The sequence below is a fragment of the Cetorhinus maximus genome, chromosome 17 (genome assembly GCF_964194155.1).
Source record: "Cetorhinus maximus chromosome 17, sCetMax3.hap1.1, whole genome shotgun sequence".
Classification (NCBI taxonomy): domain Eukaryota; kingdom Metazoa; phylum Chordata; class Chondrichthyes; order Lamniformes; family Cetorhinidae; genus Cetorhinus; species Cetorhinus maximus.
The window spans coordinates 34,875,646-34,893,612 of NC_135895.1; the positions used below are offsets into that span (position 1 = coordinate 34,875,646).

General features: G+C 41.3%; 1 protein-coding gene across 8 annotated transcripts in view; it reads left to right on the plus strand.

The window, feature by feature from the left end:
* Nucleotides 1-17,967, plus strand: part of ccdc24 (coiled-coil domain containing 24) — a 106,514-nt gene that overhangs the window by 26,113 nt on the left and 62,434 nt on the right. For 5 of the 8 annotated variants that reach the window (XM_078560968.1, XM_078560971.1, XM_078560973.1 and 2 more), the window contains one exon: nucleotides 3,195-3,367. In XM_078560968.1, the coding sequence (XP_078417094.1) occupies nucleotides 3,195-3,367 (173 nt within the window). Of the gene's footprint in view, nucleotides 1-3,194; nucleotides 3,368-10,325; nucleotides 10,474-17,967 lie in introns of those variants that run through there. The other 3 variants (XM_078560974.1, XM_078560975.1, XM_078560976.1) reach the window with 2 other exon arrangements.

Sequence of the window (17,967 nt, forward strand, 5' to 3'; positions counted from 1 at the left end):
AAGTTGCCTTTTAGTTTGGTATGGATAGCAAGAGATATGAAACAATGGTGATCTAATTGAATAGGGGAACAAGTTTGAGGGGCTGAATGGCCTGCTCCTGTTCTTATGTTCCTATTTTAAATTGAGAACTTAAAATGTCTGAAGTCAACTTAAAGCCGAGCATGAAGTGCCAAGGGTATGATGTCTTAAAAACATATTTTTGCCAAGTGTTCTAAGTTCAAGACAGTTCTTAAGTAAGTAGAGTACAATCTGGTTGACAGTGAAAGTTTCATAGTCTTTTTGAGCATTAAAAGTGTAATTTGAAACTGGGAGCTGCTCTCTTGATGTATCAGGAATGCTGTGATGATCTGTAAAGTTTGAGTAAGCATCCTTCCCTGGGATGGATGTAAGGTTTTTTCCAACTGTCTTTCCTCTCCTTTTGGACATTTTATTGGATTTCTCTTTCTGGAATTTTACTTGAAGTTGGTCCAACCTTTTACCATTTGGATCTTTTTAACATAGTTATTGTTGTCTGGGTTGGATTTTAATCAAAGTCCAAGAAATAAAGTTTCCTCCATAATGTATTTTATTGGTTTAAATCCTAAATAAAGTATTTTTTAAAACTGTTGCCTTGTATTTCATTTGGAAGGAATGGAAATGCATTGACAAACATGCTCTGACCACATCAGTAAATGTTGGGTTAATGGCGACATAGTTACATGTACATGACAACTAATAGGAGTTATTGAATGAAGGGATTTGTATGAGATCAATGTATTTTTTCACAAACAGTTTTACAAGGGAGCACTGAGGGAGAGCATGTGTGTTGGGTGAGAGGCTCAGGGGATAGAGGAGGGAAATGAGAGAGATAAAGGGGAGAGTGAGAAAAGGCAATGATAGGGGAAGAGTGGGAGAATAGAGTTTTCCCCCACCCTCTGTCACCACACGAAGTTTTTTTGATTTAAGACAAAATGCTCGTAGGTTATGTTCTTTATAGTTTCATTTACAGAGTTTAATTTGCCTATGGCTTCACTGAAGCTCTCTCAAATTGCATTTTACCCTTTGATCTATATTGCATGCTTTTCTTTTTATAGTGAATTGTTTTGTTTGATGTTTTTCCAAAAATAAACTAAATCATTGTACCCCTTTGCCCAAGTGGAGTTTTCTCGCAAGATGATTCTGACTTTCCCTTTGTTTCTAGAAATCTACATCAGCTAATGAGTTATCTAACTGGTCCATATCTGGAGGAAATTAGATACAAAGGACTGTGGATTTGAAATGTCAGATAGGGCATCAAACTCAAAATTGCAATTATGATGATACTTTAAATGAATAGTTAATGGCGGTTTATTGGTAGATTGTAGCCCAAAATCTGTGCTCAACCCGGTCACATCTCCAGTGCAACTGTCAAAGGAGGGCTTAAAAATGAGTTGGAAGCTGGGTCCTCATGATTCTGCCTTGTTCACTCCAAATTTCCGGAACTTCTTCATGACAAGACCAACTAATATCCTTAACCCTTTCGGGCAAAGGCTGTTTACCTCAAATATGCTGATAACCTTGTTTGCAGATTTTGGATAGGATTTGTGTCTTTGTCTGCATGCACACTTAAAATCTGCAATTCTACCACCAGAGCAGGCTGATTGCAATTTTGAGCTCCAACATGTTTCTCAGTTATATAGTTAATAGAACAGGTGCAATCAAGTGTTCTGTACAAAATTAAAATAAACTGAAACTATGGCCTCAAGCTCATTATTCAACTGTGTATTATCAATTAGATGTCTGTCTGATTATCCACAGCAGCACCTTTGACAGTCAACATGGAATCAGATCTAGAATAATCAGCTGCAAGCACGAAGTATAAATCTGTGTCGCTGCCTACTGCTCCCTCACCTTCTATCAAAGACAAAAAAAGATCCTTTTGAAAAGTTTTTTTTCAAAAAATGCTGAATTTAGGTGGAAAAGATCAGCCAGTTTGAGCTGGAACACCACTAGTGGAAACACCTATATATTTATCTTGTCAAATCCTTTCGTAATTTCAAAGCCCTGTATTCGGTCACCCATCAGCCTTCCCTTTGCTAGAGAAAACCCCAGCCTTTTCAGCCTTCCCTGATTGTTATAATCTCTCAGCTCTAGTGTGATTCTTTGTAACTGTACCTTTGCCAGTGCTTCTTGTAATGTAGTGACCAGAACTCTTTAAGTGTGGTCCAACCAAGGTTCCATACAAGTTTAACATAACTTCCCAGCTTTCCAATTCTGTTCTTCGGGAAGTTAACCTCCAGTGCTTCATTTGGATTATTCATGACCTTTTAAACTTATGTTGCCCCTTTTAATGATTTGTGAAGGTGTACCCCTTTTGTTCCTTTACCCCATGTTGCCTTCATACAACCGAGTCCGAGGGCTCTCAAATGCCTCGATCCTCTATCTTATTGACAAAGTAGCCAGAATAACTGTACCCATTAAGCTTTAAAAAAGAGAAAGGAAGCCAGTTATTTCATGCTAAGGACTTGTGATTGGCAATCAGAAACTTACAAACATTATTTCATCTGCATGGCTCTCTGATCCAACAATTAAACTTTGCTTGGCAGAGATTTCTGAAAGGAATAGTTTTACTTCAGCAGCAAACTAATATATTGCATGGTATCATGTTCCTTTGCTTATAAAACAACATAATTTGCTGTGCGCAAATTAGTGGGAGATTTGCCAGTGCATGTAAAAGCTGGCTGTGTATGAAGTTTCATGACTTGAAACTTGTTTTGGGTTTGAATGATGATTGCTAATCATATTGATTTATATGTTGCCATCTTAAGTCCATGGATGAGATTACAATTTACAACAAAATGCAATACAATTTTGCTTCAACCATGTGAACACAGAAATCTGCTGAACATCACCATCTGTCATGGCCCCAACATTCAGTAAATCAAACTCCAAAAATAGAATAAATCAACAAAATGATCTACTACATAGAATAATGTAGCCTGGTCTGTGTCTGAGTACACAAATCAGATCATGTTTAACAAAAAAACTGCTGGAGCTAAATTCCTCTGACTTATGATGCCATGTGACTCTTCGATATGTTATTAACTGATAGCATGCCCAGACTCTGTTAACTGATGTGTCATCGTCTTGGTTCACCATTATTCTCTATTTTTTCATTAATTGCTGCAATAAGCTCCTTATTTGTTTATAGCTTTTAATATCGATCTCAATTTTAGGTGGCCACTTTATCGGAAATATGGCGATTGATGAGAGCGACCAGATTGACAGTCTTTCGATCACAAGTCTCACATGCAGTCCTACCAGAGGCACCTGCCATCAAGGATCTGCTTCGACAAGAGATTCAGCTTCTGCTTTTAAATATTCAAAAGAAAGCTCACAAGGAAGGCAGGTAGAGTATTCACAAGATTGTTTTATTCTGTGTGTTTGGCAAAATCTTATAAGAATGGTGAAGATACTGGTTTGGTGTTCTACTCAAGTAGTGTTGTGTGATATGACAGGAGACACAACTTACCACCCTCTGTCGATGTGAGAACATGCCCAGATTAGCAAAAAGGTTCTTGCAAATATCTCCACCTTTTAGCCTATTTCGATCCCTTCCCCCCCCCCCCCCAACCCCCACCCCACTAGGGCCATCTGTCACTTGCTCATCCTGCTTTCTACCCTTAATGTCACCGTTAGCACACCCTTTAGCTAATATTACCACCGTCAACACCCCTTTGTCCTTTTGTATTTGGCAATCTCTCCATTGCCTCCACCTATCACAGGCCCTCTATCCAGCTCCACCTGTCCCCACCGCCCCCACCCCCTTAAACAGCTTATATTTCACCTCATCTATTTCTCTTCAGTTCTGATGGAGTCATACGGACTTGAAACTTTAATTCTGTCTTCCTCTCCACAGATGCTGTCAGACCTGAGTTTTTCCAGCTATTTTTGTTTTTGTTTCAGATTTCCAGCATCCGCAGTATTTTGCTTTTATCTTGCAAATTCTTAATGGCCTCAATGTTGAGGTGTATGGGAGTTGTACAATGTTTTTTATTTTGGATAAGTATAACTGACTCTGCTGAGAATAAAGGAGAACTGGCTTTTTGAAACTTGTGATCAAAATTGGAAGGAAACTGAAATTTCTGCAAAAATGCGTTCAACCCTGGCATTTGTGTCACAACCTTCAGGAGTGGAGTGAAAAAATAATAAGAAAAGATAACTCTGTTTAAGAATATGATTAGAAGAGTGTAAAAATAGACACAGAGGATCAAGTAACATACAGAATAGAGCAATTTCTGATCTATTGGACCTATGGATGTGCCATCAGTAGAATGCAGCTGATTAATGGTGAAGAATAATATCCTGAAGCCTTGCTTTATAGTTGAAGTGCAGTGATAAGTTTCATGTAGCTTAATCTTTTTGGAGGTTCTTCTTATCGTGTCCACGGACAGTCTATACATGGCCCAGCCAGAACTGGACACATTTTTGCATCTTGTTGTTGAATTCAGCAAGATCTGCAACAGTGCAGAGTTCCTCTAGCGATAGGCATTGCAGGAGATGTTGCATAGTCTGTGGCTCAGTTCCACATTCACAAGTTGTCAGGCTGGTTGTATATACCCATTTGCTTAGTGACACCTTTGAACGACCTACACCAGTCCTAAGTCTGTTAAGGCACTTCCAGGTTGCCCAGTTGCAATTAGCTTCTGGGGGAAGACTTTCATCCAGTAGAATTTCCATCACTGGGGGTTGTTCGAGACTGGTGAGCTGGTCTTTCCACAAGGCGATGCGGGCTTCAGATGGGGTTGCTTGTAATGGAACAACACTGTTCATGAAGCTCTTCCTTGACTTTAGGCGGCTGGGTGTAGGTGTATGACCATGTAGAGGGTGCCTCTCATCTGATGTTTGACAGAGTTGCTCTTTCTTGCTGGCTACCATTCTTCTTATATTAGGGGGAGCGATACCCACCAGGATATATAGGCTGTTGGTTTTAAACAACCTGTGATAAGTCGGCAGCTTGCATTCAGAACGGCATCCATCTTCTTAGCATGAGTAGATCTTTCCCATGCAGGGCAGGTGTATTTGGCAGTGGAATAGCAAAGAGCAAGTGCACTGGTTCGCAATGTTTTCGAGCTTGCTCCCCATTTGTGTTAGAGAGTTTATTCAGGATGTTGTTTCGTGTGCTCACATTTTGGAGGTACAACCATACCTATGTCACCCATAGGAGATTGATGATAGGGTGGGACTTGTTAGGCCAATTCACTTTTTCTAGTTCGACACACTGTTCTGCTTTTAATGTTGATAAATTAATAAGGTTTTACACATATAAGGAGGCCAAGTACTGATGATTAGTGATTCAGGTATTCAATGCTTTAACCTTTTGTCTTGAAGAAACCACTGATCCTGAATCTTGCTGTGGAGGTGCTTCTCTGTGAATCTGCAATGTTCATTTCTTCTAACCAAAACTCTGAGATTCCTCACTGCTAGTAGGTCTCCAACTCTAATCCAGTCCCCCTATCCACACACACGTGCACACGCTTACGCACTTAGTTCTGTGTTGTGGCTAATGCCTGAGAAGTCTGCTTTAAACACTTAGGACTCTTGTATCCAGAGAGAGAAGTGATCTTTATACCATAGATTCACATTGGCTTACAACCTGGGTTTTAGAGATGAAGGATCAGTGTGTCCAATACTGTCAGACTCCCCAGACCTAGATTCACTGATCTTGCCAATCTTGCTACTTGTTTAAAGCCCAAGTATTAATGCAGATCAGGACAACATTTGTACAATTGTGCATCCGTGTAACGAATGCATGGATTGATAGATGAAGATTCATAGGGGGAAGATTCATTGAAGATGAAGTCTGGCACAGACACAACGGGTGGAATTCTCCTGTGCCCCCGCTGGTGGAATCAATGGCGGATTGGGGGGGGGAAGAATTTGGTGGGAGGCCCAAAAATTAGTTTTACGCCGGCATGAAATGACGGCGGGATCTACCGAATTGCGATTCCCGCCAGAAGCCAGCGTGAACTAATTTACATCTCGCTAATGGGATGATGATGAAGGCCCGACCAGAATCTTAGCCCCAACCCTCCCACGCTCGATTCTCTGCAACGCCCGTGGGAATACACACCAGTCTAGAACACATCTGGACCAACGTGGCATGCAAAAATAACGACTTAACTTAAGAAGACCTTGGTCAGTTCGCAGACATCTGATAAGAAGATGGAGGCCTCCAGCTACCATACCCTGGAGCACCTCATGCAGCACAGGGTGGGTGGAGCTTCATCCATGTGGATGCTCCGCAAAGCAGCTTCCAGAAGGTGGGAGTTCTCCATGCAGAAACCTCGCTCAACCTTTGGACCTTCTTCCAGGGACATCACTCAAGCTTTGGACATTATTCCAGGGACTTCGCCATGTACAGATTGTCAAGCTGCAAGTGGAAGGCAGTAGGAGATACTATTGGGCGGCGAGGGTCTGTTTTGGGGGGGCGGGTGTGATTAAAGAAGATGAAGAGAGGACTGCAGAAGTGGTGGGGGGGTTTGCGACCTAGAGGGGGGCATTGGCGGGTGGGGGTATTGGAAAGTGTATTACACGGGTGTTATAAGGCAGCAGAGGGAAGGGTGCGAACGACTGTGTTGCTGGTCGGGTGGGTATGTCCAGGTGTGAGGGGTATGGTGGGGTGTGCCCAGGTGTGAAGGGGCTTGGGAGTGTTCCCAGGTGTGAAGGGGCATGGGGTGTGCCTAGGTGTGAAGAAGCATGGGGGAGGAAGTGTCCAGGTGTGAAGGGGCATGGGGGGCTGTCCAGGTGTGGAGGGGCACGGGTGGGGTGGAAAGGGTGTTCACATGTGGAGGGGCATGGTGGGGGGGGTAGAACAGTGTCCAGGTGTGAAGGGGCTCACAGGGAGGGGTCAGTAGAGTCAACTCTTGTCTCCTGGGGAACGAACTGAGGCGAGGTATGAGGGAATGATGAATGTTACAGGGGGCAGAGGGAGCCAGTAGGGTGGGAAGGTGAGGGTGCGATGGTGTCCCGTGGAGGGGAGGTGAGGGTCATTGGTGGAGATGCGTAGATACACTTGGACTTGGGGGTGGGCAGGGGGAATGCGGGCAGGTCAATGGTTAATGGGGGTTGATTCTCAGGAGGAAGGGTATGTGACGAGAGCATAATAAATTTCATAATATTTTTCTGGTTTATTGTGAAGTAGGTTTATGGGGGTAAGTGTAGTTGGGTCTGCCTGAATGATTTAATTACATTTGGAGTCAAGTAGACTGCTAGCTTTAAATCATCAAAAGAAGCTAGGTGTTTTACATGCTAATGAGTAAATATGGATGCTGGCTTAGCAGGTAAGGTGTGAAGGGAATTTATATTTTCAGATAAATGAAGAGATTTGGATTTCAAATGGATCTTAGTCTGTTTACAACTAGCCAGATAAGTAGGGTTAAGGAGTGTGTTTATTTTTCCAAAGATTACAGACAATATTGTCAACATGAAAGTTTTTATATTATGAGGAAGATACAGTTTCAAAGACATATGGAACAATAGAATTTACATATTAAAAATAGACAAACATGTATAAAGGACAATGAAAGGCTATGTGGAAGAAGACCATGTAAGATCTAACAGGAGTGTGTGAAATAGCCTTAATGAAGCCTCTAGCTGTTTGTGCATAAGTCTTTTATATAATGAGGCGAGAGTGAGTGACAGCACGAGCTGCCTCCAACATGGAGGCGCACTTAGCCCTCAAGTTGCTATACCATGCATGGATCCTTACTGGGTGGAGGCCCAGATCCAAGCTCCCCATTGCCAATTGCCTGGTCCTGCTCCATGCCTGCCAGCTGGGCTGCCCTCTCTTCGAACTCTGTGAGAGCCCTCAGATTTGGGCCCCCCTCCAATCTTCTCACGTTCTCGACGGTTGTGACTCAACTTCTCCTGCTCAAAGACAACAGAAAAGATGGGTTTGAGAGGAATTATATATTGCATCCATTTGTACATTGCAATTTCACGTTCATTTCTCATACTTCCACTCTTAAGATAACCCATTGGATTGTGTGGCACAGCTTAGTCCTGGATGGAAGAATTCCAGCCAATGAATCAAATAGCTGCCTTCTGCGCAATACATTTTCCATGCCTCTATGTTGAACTAGTTTGAATATTTGATATTGGGACATAAGTTGCAATAAGTCTTGATAAATGAATATTTTCTAATTAGCAATTGACTAGAATTATTTAAATTATGGCAGAAACTATCAAAGAAGAAATGGAATGTTTTTAACGATGCATTGTGCAGGGTACAAACTAAATATGTCTTATAGAAGCAGAGCTTAAAATCAAAACCAAGATCTAATGGTTAAATTGGAAGACTAAGGTGCACTGGTGTTTTGTTCATTGATTCATCGAAGTGCAGATGCATTTCTTCTCCAAGAATGCAAGGTGCCCTAAAATATCCTCAAGTACCTTCTAGTTCAAGTGGTGTTGGGAAATGTCATAGAGAAGATTTGTCTAAAATCCTGTGAACAATCAATGTGTGTATGAGGAAAGCTGGAATAGAACATAAATACATGACAACAACATTTTTAAAGAAAAAAACTGAATTTCTTATTTGATGTGTCTCATTTTTGCTGTGTTCTATAATTTTGAAAAAATAAGTATCCAGACAGTTAGTTTGAAGTACTGCAGAACACACATTGCACTACAGTGGTTCTTGTTCATTTGCAGCAAGACATTATTTTTCCTTTGAGTAGTAATGCAGTCTGAATCCTTTATCTTTAATTATCAGCAAGAAACTTGCACTGAACTATTCTTGTAGGTTAGAAGATTAATAAATACGAAAATGCTTTGATGGCTGTACCAGGATTTAAAGGATTCTTTTTTTATGTGTTTGTCTCTATAATTTGGGAGGGGAAACAAATGCCCTCCTACTTTTAGTCTGCACTCTTTGGCTTTTTCTAATGATAATAGTGAAGAAATTTTTTCAATCACTGAGTGAAAGAGAACATTTAAATCAGAATAAAAACTAACTTTAGTTAACCCTTTCTAATCCATCACTGGGGAAGAATCACGTTTCAGGATTAGTAACTTTTGCTTATAATCCACAATTTTTCAGGGGTATATCAAGTAACTTTGAAAAGGGCAATGGATAAATACTTGGAGGGGAAACATTACTGGCCTATGGGGAAAGAGCAGGGGAGCAGGACTATTTGGATAGCTTTTCATAGAACCAGCACAGACATGATGGGCAGAATTACCTCCTTCTGTGCTGCATTATTGTGATTCTACTTTAGCTGCTTAAGAAGAGGACAGCCAGCCTGCATCTTGACACATGCTGTTAACCAAATGACAAGCACATGAACAGAAAGGAAATAACTCATTCACATCCTCCACTGTGACCCTCAGACCTTCAACTGCATAAAGGCCGGTAGCCTGAAATGTGTAGAAATTAGTAATAATAATTGCTGAAAGTCTTAAGATTTAATTTGTCCTGCAACAAATTTACTGTTCGTGTTTTTTGAATCCTTGTATCTAGACCTGTTGGGATGCAGTAATTATCAGATGTGGGAAAGATTCTCTTTGTGGTCACTTGAATTTAGTTGTAAACGAGTTCTTCATAAACAGGCTAATGATTTACCTTATGCAAACTGAGTGGAAGAAATTTCTTCCCTTTCCCCAGACTCCCCCCACCCCACTTCGCCAAAGGTGGCAAATTCCCTAGTAATTAAATAAAAATGGTGAGCCAGCTGGGAGAAACAACTCGGATATTTAGCAATCACGTCCTGAAGTTTTCTCTCAGGCTGCTGATGGGTAAATATTGATTGCTACTTCCACAGCTATTTTGCAATTCATGTACATAATTAGTATTGTGCCACGAGCATACAGCGGTGTTAACTGGAATCCTGAGTATATCTGGGCAGAACAATGTCAGTTGACTCAGCATCAAAGGGTAAGCCAGTTAAAAGTTTTAACAAAAACAGATCTGACATTGTGCTCATAATATTTATAAGACTTCAACTGGATTGGGGAGGAAAATATTTATAAATAAAAACTCTCATAGGTCAGTAGAATATTAACCGTTTTTCTTTTCCTTTTGTCAACTATGCTTTTTAAAGGTGGTTAAAATTGGAGGCTAGAAAGTCGTTGCATCAATGTGCTGCCTGCACCTGAAATTGCCTATTGTACCTGAACATACAGTCATTGACTGAGATAGATAGGTGACTTTCAGAACATTTTCTGCTGGCAGTGCACTCTCCAATTTTAGAGAGACCGATTTCTACATATCCTGGTCAAAGAACTTCTACAAAGACTCCAAGAACTACTAAAAGAGTAAGAATTAAACGGAGGACTGAAGACTGCAGAATTTAGTGTCTAAAACACTATCTATATGTCCTCAATTCTATTGATCAATTCGAGTGACGAGTAGTATCAATCACTCTGATAACATCTAAATCAACAAAGCCACCTACACATGCCCATTTATTCTCTAGCTTTACAGCTCTTTGCTAACAGAAGGAGTGGAGACAGGTATTGATAAGACAAGACATCATTATTCCTCACTTAACAAGCTATCTTGTATAAATAAAAGCAAAATACTGCAGATGCTGGAAATCTGAAATAAAAACAGAAAATGCTGGAAAAACTGAGTAGGTCTGACAGCATCTGCAGAGAGAGAAACAGAGTTAATGTTTCGAGTGCATGCAGAGTTTTTCCAGCATTTTCTGTTTTTATTTAAGCTGTTTTATTTGTATAAGCCTCCATGATATAATTAGCATTAGACCGTATCTCTTCTAACATTCAGTCAAATTATTAACTCTATTTTGAAGAGACATTTCAAGCATTTCTTAGGGCATTTCCCTACAGTTCACAGGAATCAGGAGTGAGGATCCTGGCAATTATTTTCATTTATTTTGTAAATTTTGCTCCCCTCTGTGTTTGGGCATTTGATTTGCAGTGTTCTGTCACATTGTGATATGGAGAAAAGCCCATCGAATTTATTTAGCTTGCTCCTTTTATTGACAATGTACAATTTACTATACCTACTTATTTTCTTGAGTGTTCTGTAAAATACTCCCTGATCAACGATAATCAAGCAAAGCTGCAGAATGTTTATTAATTGCCCCATTTCAGCCCCAGAGTCTTTATCCCTGATCCCAGAGTTATGGAAAATATTTTATCCTGAGAAGTACTCTATAGCCCAGATATTGTCAGGCATGTTAGTGATGGGAGAGGGCAGAGAACAGAGATTTCTTCATGTCAGGAAAATAGTGAGATGAAGGAGACTCCACTGTAGAATTGTGTAGACTTTCTGAAGGAGGAGTTATGCTAATGTCACACAGAAATTTATATAATTCATGCTGGCTTTGACCTTTTCTCTGCCTGTGTCCACCTAAAATGTGTCAGTAAACCAGAGGTCTAACTTGCTCTAGTTGGATTCTTAATGTTCTTTCTATTTTGAAAGTATAGCTATACCCATTTTATGTAGTCCCAAATAGAGTGGTTTCATGATTAATTAGTTTAAAGATTGCTATCCATTTATTCTTTCTAAATACTACCTATCCCATTATAAAGTAGTTGGGAACAAGGTGCAAAAGCTTTTTTTAATCGTCTGCATAGTTACCAGCTGGATGAATCAATGGATGGGTTGATTATCCCATTCTCTAGAATTTTTGGCTAAGGTTTTGGTGTCTTTCTGCACCCCGCCTCGCCACCGCCACCATAGAACATGCTGTCAGCTTAGGTTTTAGACTCCCCCCGCCTTGGAACATGCTCCTCCTATCAACAGCCAAGAATGTATTCTACTCGATCCACGCTGAGGGCTCTGCACAGCTCTCCACAGCAGCAACAATGCTGGTAGAGGAGTGGCCCATGGCCACTCTCACTCTCATTCACCCCTGGCAACCTGGTTATTTTAAGGGATGAAACAAATTAATATGTGTGAGAATTGGGAAATTGATCTCACAAAAATATACTGACTATATCTTGGGAATGTATTTTGTAGCTTCGTTTTAGAGCAATCAGGAAAAACAAAATCCTGTTCTCTTTGGTTCTCTGACCATCACTGGGAGTATAACAGATTAATTTACATTGTGTTTTGTTTATTTTATGTTGATGTTACATATTGGATCTGAAAACATTGCGTTAGCAGCACATCTCCTGATATAGCATGTGTTTAAATGGGAAAACTTGCTTCAATATATGTAATTTTAAATAGTCATTTGGTAGTACAGAACTTGAGTATTGCAGAAAAAAGAGACATGTCGAAGCTTTTCGTCTTGCACTCAGGATACTTTGTAAGAATGCAAGACGAAAAGCTTAGACATGTCTCTTTTTCTCAGCAATACATAAATAGTTTTGATTAAGTAGTGGTTTCCAGGAATGTACGTACTAGTCTGTACATTGAAAAATTGTTTGTTTTAGTGCAAGCATAGGCATTTAATTTTATTTTGTCCTTCTATTAGGTTATTTTGTTGTGGAGCTTCCATTTGTGTGCATTGACCATGTTTCTTTACCAATATGTCATGCACTATTCATGATTGCTGGGAGAAAATGCAACATTTACTTTCCAGTCACAGGGCATCTATCACAATTAGCAGGAGGGGCAAGGTCAGCTCTCTGCTACAGGTGTGTGTATAACAATTGCCAGTGTTAACATTTCAGGGTTTGTATTTAAATGCATAGTCCTACTCCTAAACTGATAGGTTATCTGGTTGTTTTGATTTTTTTGTTTGTATAAGCAAAGTTCCTTTCAAAATGTAAGGTTAAAATGGTGGTTACCTATTTATTCCAAGAGGATGACAATTGTTATGCAAAATAATTGTTAGATATTCTCTCCTTTAACTATGTGTTGTGAAAGGTGTGTTGCAATCAATACTAATTAATCTCTAGCTTTCTCTAGCGGAAGATGGCTTTGATTGAGAATATTGAATCATTTGTGACCCTGGAATAGATCCAGAGGAAAGCTAGGAGAATGATTCATAGTTTAAAGAACCTCAACTACTCAGAGGGTCAATGGCTATGGTGACCAGATTTTCAAAAGTCAAAGCCGTGATGTCGGTCATGTTGGGTGACCAATGGCAGGAGTCTGGGAGAGGGACAATTGAAGGTAGGAAGTCATGTGATGATATCTCCTGGAACATGTCCATCCAGAGTTGGTAATCCTGTTAAGACACATAATTATTGAGGGTAGCAGTAACAAACCACAGACTTTTGTTTCAATGACATTTCTGTCTCATTTTCTTAACAAAAACGAACCAAGACTTTGGTCACAAAATCCCATCTAGAATCCTCTATTCCACTCTAACTTTACTGTGCAATGCACAAGAGTAAGACCAACCCTCATTCAAAAGCCTTGTTTATTTTCATTTGCACACTGGGCTCTAATAATTGATGTTTTTAGCTAGAAACTGGATTTTAAACTAGCAAATGTACCTCAAATGTGAGAGATTTTGTTTTCACCCAGAGCTGCAAGCAGGAAAGCACATAATCTTTCAATGAGAAGTTTGGTTGAAGGTACCATGGCAAGTGTGGCTTGCAGTTTTCATCACCCAGACGCTCATTCCTTCCCAGCTCCAAGGTGGTGATGGGGGTTAGTTTGCCTTTGATGTTAATCCCAGTAACTCCTTTAAATCATTGTCTCCCCTGCTCCCCCGTCTGGCCCCCCATGTTCTCTTCTGTTTGCCTCCAGCACTCTCCACTGGCCTCTGGCTCTCTCTGTTCTCCCTCCCTGCAGGCCTCCCTTGCTCTGTCCTCCCTCCCCTCTGGTCTCCCCTGCCCTGCTCTCCCCTACTTCTGTCCTCTCCTGCTGGCCTCCCTACTCTACCCCGCTGACCTCCCCCGCTTGCCTCTGCTCTCTCCCAGCCCCTTGGTCTCTCTGCTCTCCCCTGCTGGCCTCCCCCAATCTCTCCCATTATCTCCAACTGGCCTCCTCCATGGAATCCCTGATTGGCCATTTTGCCAGAACGCTTCGATTGGTCAATCAGGGCATTGAAAGGCGAACCAACCACGGCAGTGAAAAGTTGCCCCACTGAGAACCAGACCATTTAGGGGGGAAAATTTTTCCCCTGGCACCAGTGAGAAGGATTTCTGCAGGAGTGTCCTGGTGTAGCAGCTTAATGGTTGGCAAGTGGGTGGTATTCAAATTCCCAGGGTGTAGTCCAATGGAGCGTGAGAAGGGTTTTATTTCGGTTTGCCGACAGTAAATGGAACGCGAGGGGTGGGTGAAAGGAGAGGGAACTCTGGGGAGCTGAAAACCTGGACATTTGAATAATCTAGAGAAAACTGTTGAGACACCGGGATGTCTGGTCACCCTATCTATCGATGCTTTGGTCTCTTTACTTTATAGCAAGATAGACTAAGATGACCTGATAGAGGCCTATAACATAATAAGGAGCTGGATGCTGTCCTTATCGATAGATTAATCCAGTTTAACAGATGGGGGAGGACCAGAACGCATGAATTTAAACAAGGTAGGAGTGGGAATAGATTGGATGTTAGATGGTTGTTCTTTCCCAGAGAATCATGAGACTCTGGAATACATTGTCAGCTGGTGTGGTGGATACGGAATCTCTGGAATGCCTTCAAGAGGGATCTGGACCGGTTTCTGAGATTGTATCATATGGAAGGCATTTATAGGTAATACTTTAGAGGTCTTTACAGACCATGTTTGGTGCATGTGATCTTCTGGGCTAGCTTTGATTACCTGGTGGGATAGGAGAGGAATTTGAGTTTTTTCTCCATATGGCTGGCAGGGTGGGGCTTGGTGTTTGGGAGAGGAAAGAAGTGTTTAGACATGACTGTCAGACTGTCATGATGTGGGCAGCTGGCCTTTTGCTGCCCATCAATTTGATATGTTTGTATTAGGATTTTTGCTATCATCTCTGTACCCTCCCGCTGTCCCCTCCCTTAATGGGAAACACTAAGATCAGGAACTTGCAGAGAGAAGAATCATGGGAAGCAAAATCACATATCTTGTGCTAACCCCCTCAGATAGCTGCCAGGCTGCTTCCTCTAAAACATAGCGGAACAAACTATTGAAGTGCTACTGTCATGTAATGTTCCCCCAGCTGAGACTACCATGAACTTCTAGAACTCACATTACATCTATAGCTCTTTGGACATAGTTAGAACATTCCTGATGAAGCAGTAGAAATAAACAAACTGCAAGTACCATGGTGGGCATGGCACACTAGGATTTCTACAAGTTATTTGGTGGTTCAAACTACTTTTTTGAAATGTTGAGTTATTAAAAGAAATCTATGATGGTGTAGACATTAACACCTCTCACGAGGTTAAATTCATTTTAACAATAATAACATGAAACAATCCTAAGCTGAAAGGCATCCTGAGGCATTAATTACGGCTTTGCTGGTCAGCATTGATTCTGTTAAGAGATTTGAACGCCGTGATGAAGAAGTTGCATCATCCACAGGTTCTAGCTGAAAGGCATACTAAATGAGAGAGTCTATTTGTTTAATCTAGTTTGGTTTGCTTATTAGACTCTTAAATATGTTATACGAAATATACATTGTGGTTAATGAACTGATTATAATTTTGTTTTTAAATCACTTATCATTTTTCTTTTGTGTAATAATTAACATATAATTATCTGGTCAAGTAGTTTTAGTCTACATTCAATGGTCTATTGTTTTGGACTTTTCCATCTTTTTAAGAGATATGACTGCCAGTGAATCATTTTCTGTAATTAGAGGGTTAATTGTTAAATCTGGCCACACAAACCTACAGTATATAGGCCTGGTCTATAGACACAGATTTCAGCTCACGGGAAACTCTTTGCTATTGAAAATTCCCTTTTTGTTGTGTACTCGAGACTGAAATAGCGAGAGAGGAAGCTTGAACTGTAACAATGGATCACCCTGGAACTTATGACAGCCATCTAGTTCGGAGACAGTAACTAAACTTCCTAAGTAGCAATCTTAATAATTAGCACTATGATAGCAGATGATACAAAAACATGCAAATCAATTTATTTTCATAGCTAGAATGGTAGAATTTTTGCATTGCAAAACAACAGAAAACAAAATAAATGTAAAAGAAGGGACAGATTAATTTTCAGCTGGTGTTGGGAAGCAGTCTCATCTCCATTGTTAGGTTTCTCAGCTGCTCTGTACTCTTAACCAACTGAGCAATCTGGTGTTGAGATTGAATGAAAGAAAAATAAACAGCTATTTCAGCCTTAGGCTGATGAAATCCTTCAATCTAATTTAGAATTGGTTATCTAGTTTTTCAGACCAACATGCCTAGAGACTGGAGTTAAAGCATGGTGAAAGCTGAAGTATTCATGAAAATTATGGGCTGAATTTTTCCCACGCAGAGGCGACCGCTGCCTGCAACCGGCTCCACATTGCCATTTTACCCGGGCAGGCCAATTATGGCCCGCCCAGGGTAAGGCATGAGCGGTAGCGTCCACACTACCTGTGCGGGCAGAGGGAGGAGGGAGAGTTGGGGCGCATGCGCGAAACAGTGCTTCAATTCCCCTGAGGCATGGAGCTGCTTCAGGGACATTGAAGCGCTTTTTAAAAAAATAAATAAAAACAATAAAAATTTCATGAACCATGTCCCCTCTTGTGACTGTGTCACATAAGATGGGACATGTTTTTATATTTCAGAAATTTTTAAAATTTAATTCATAAAAGCTCTAGGAAACCTCATCCCGCTCGTGGATGAAGTTTCCTAAAAAATGTAAAGGCCGCTTGGCCTTTCAACCTGCCCACCAGCCGTAAAGTTGGACAGGCAGCGTAAACTTGAAATTAATTACCTAGTTAATGGCCTTAATAGGCCTTTCAATTATTAGCGGGCATGCCACCGATTCCGGCATGCGTCTGCCGAACGGAACATCGCAACACAGCGCGATAACAGCGGGACACACGCCCGACATCATCGTATGTCATTTTATGCGCTGGCGTGTCAGGCCAGCCCCCACATGCCGACTGAAAATTCCTGGCCTATGTTTAACCCCAAGAAATAGATGTTAAAATACTCAATGCAGACACTATAAAACAGGGAGTCATAAATTTCACTATTCTCTGCACAGAAATTTGTTGTTTATGTTGTGAAAATTTTCCAAGTTTCGAACTAGCCTAGCTTCTCTGTGGGCCAACGTAACCTTAATCAGAACTTTTCCAATTGCTGACAGGTCAGACAAGCTACCCAAGTCCTATGCTTGGGAAACTTTGTCTCAAGTAAGCAGGGATTTAAAATTAAAATCTCTTTTTTATTCATTCATGGGATGTGGACATCGCTGGCTAGGCCAGCATTTTTTGCCCATCCCTAATTGCCCTTGAGAAGGTGATGGTGAGCTGCCGCCTTGGACTGCTGCAGTCCATGTGCTGTAGGTACTCCCACAGGGCTGTTAGGGAGGGAGCTCCACGATTTTGACCCAGCAAAAGTGAAGGAACGGCAACCTATTTCCAAGTCAAGATGGTGAGTGGCATGGAGGGGAACTTCAGGTGGTGGTGTTCTTATGTGTCTGCTGCCCTTGTCCTTGGTAGAGGTCGTGGATTTGGAAGATGCTGTCTAAGAAGCCTTGGTGAGTTGCTGCAGTGCATCTTGTAGATGGTACACACTGCTGCCACTGTGTGCCAGTGGTGGAAGGAGTGGATGCTTGTGGATGAGGTGCCCATCAAGCGGGCTGCTTTGTCCTGGATGGTGTCAAGCTTGAGTGTTGTTGGAGCTGCACTCATCCAGGCAAATGGAGAGTATTTCATCACACCCCTGACTTGTGCCTTGTAGATGGTGGACATTTGGGGAGTCTGAAGGTGAATCAGCTTGGGTCCTTATGATTGGCACCTCATCCACAAACATTCACTCCCTTCACCACCAACAGCCTGACATGGTCATACTCATGGAATCATATCTTACAGTTAATGTCCTAGACACCACCATCACCATCCCTGAGTATGTCCTGACCAACTGACAGGGCAGACCCAGCAGAGATGGCAGCATGGTGGTGGTATACAGTTGGGAGGGAGTTGCCCTGGGAGTCCTCAACATTGACTCTGA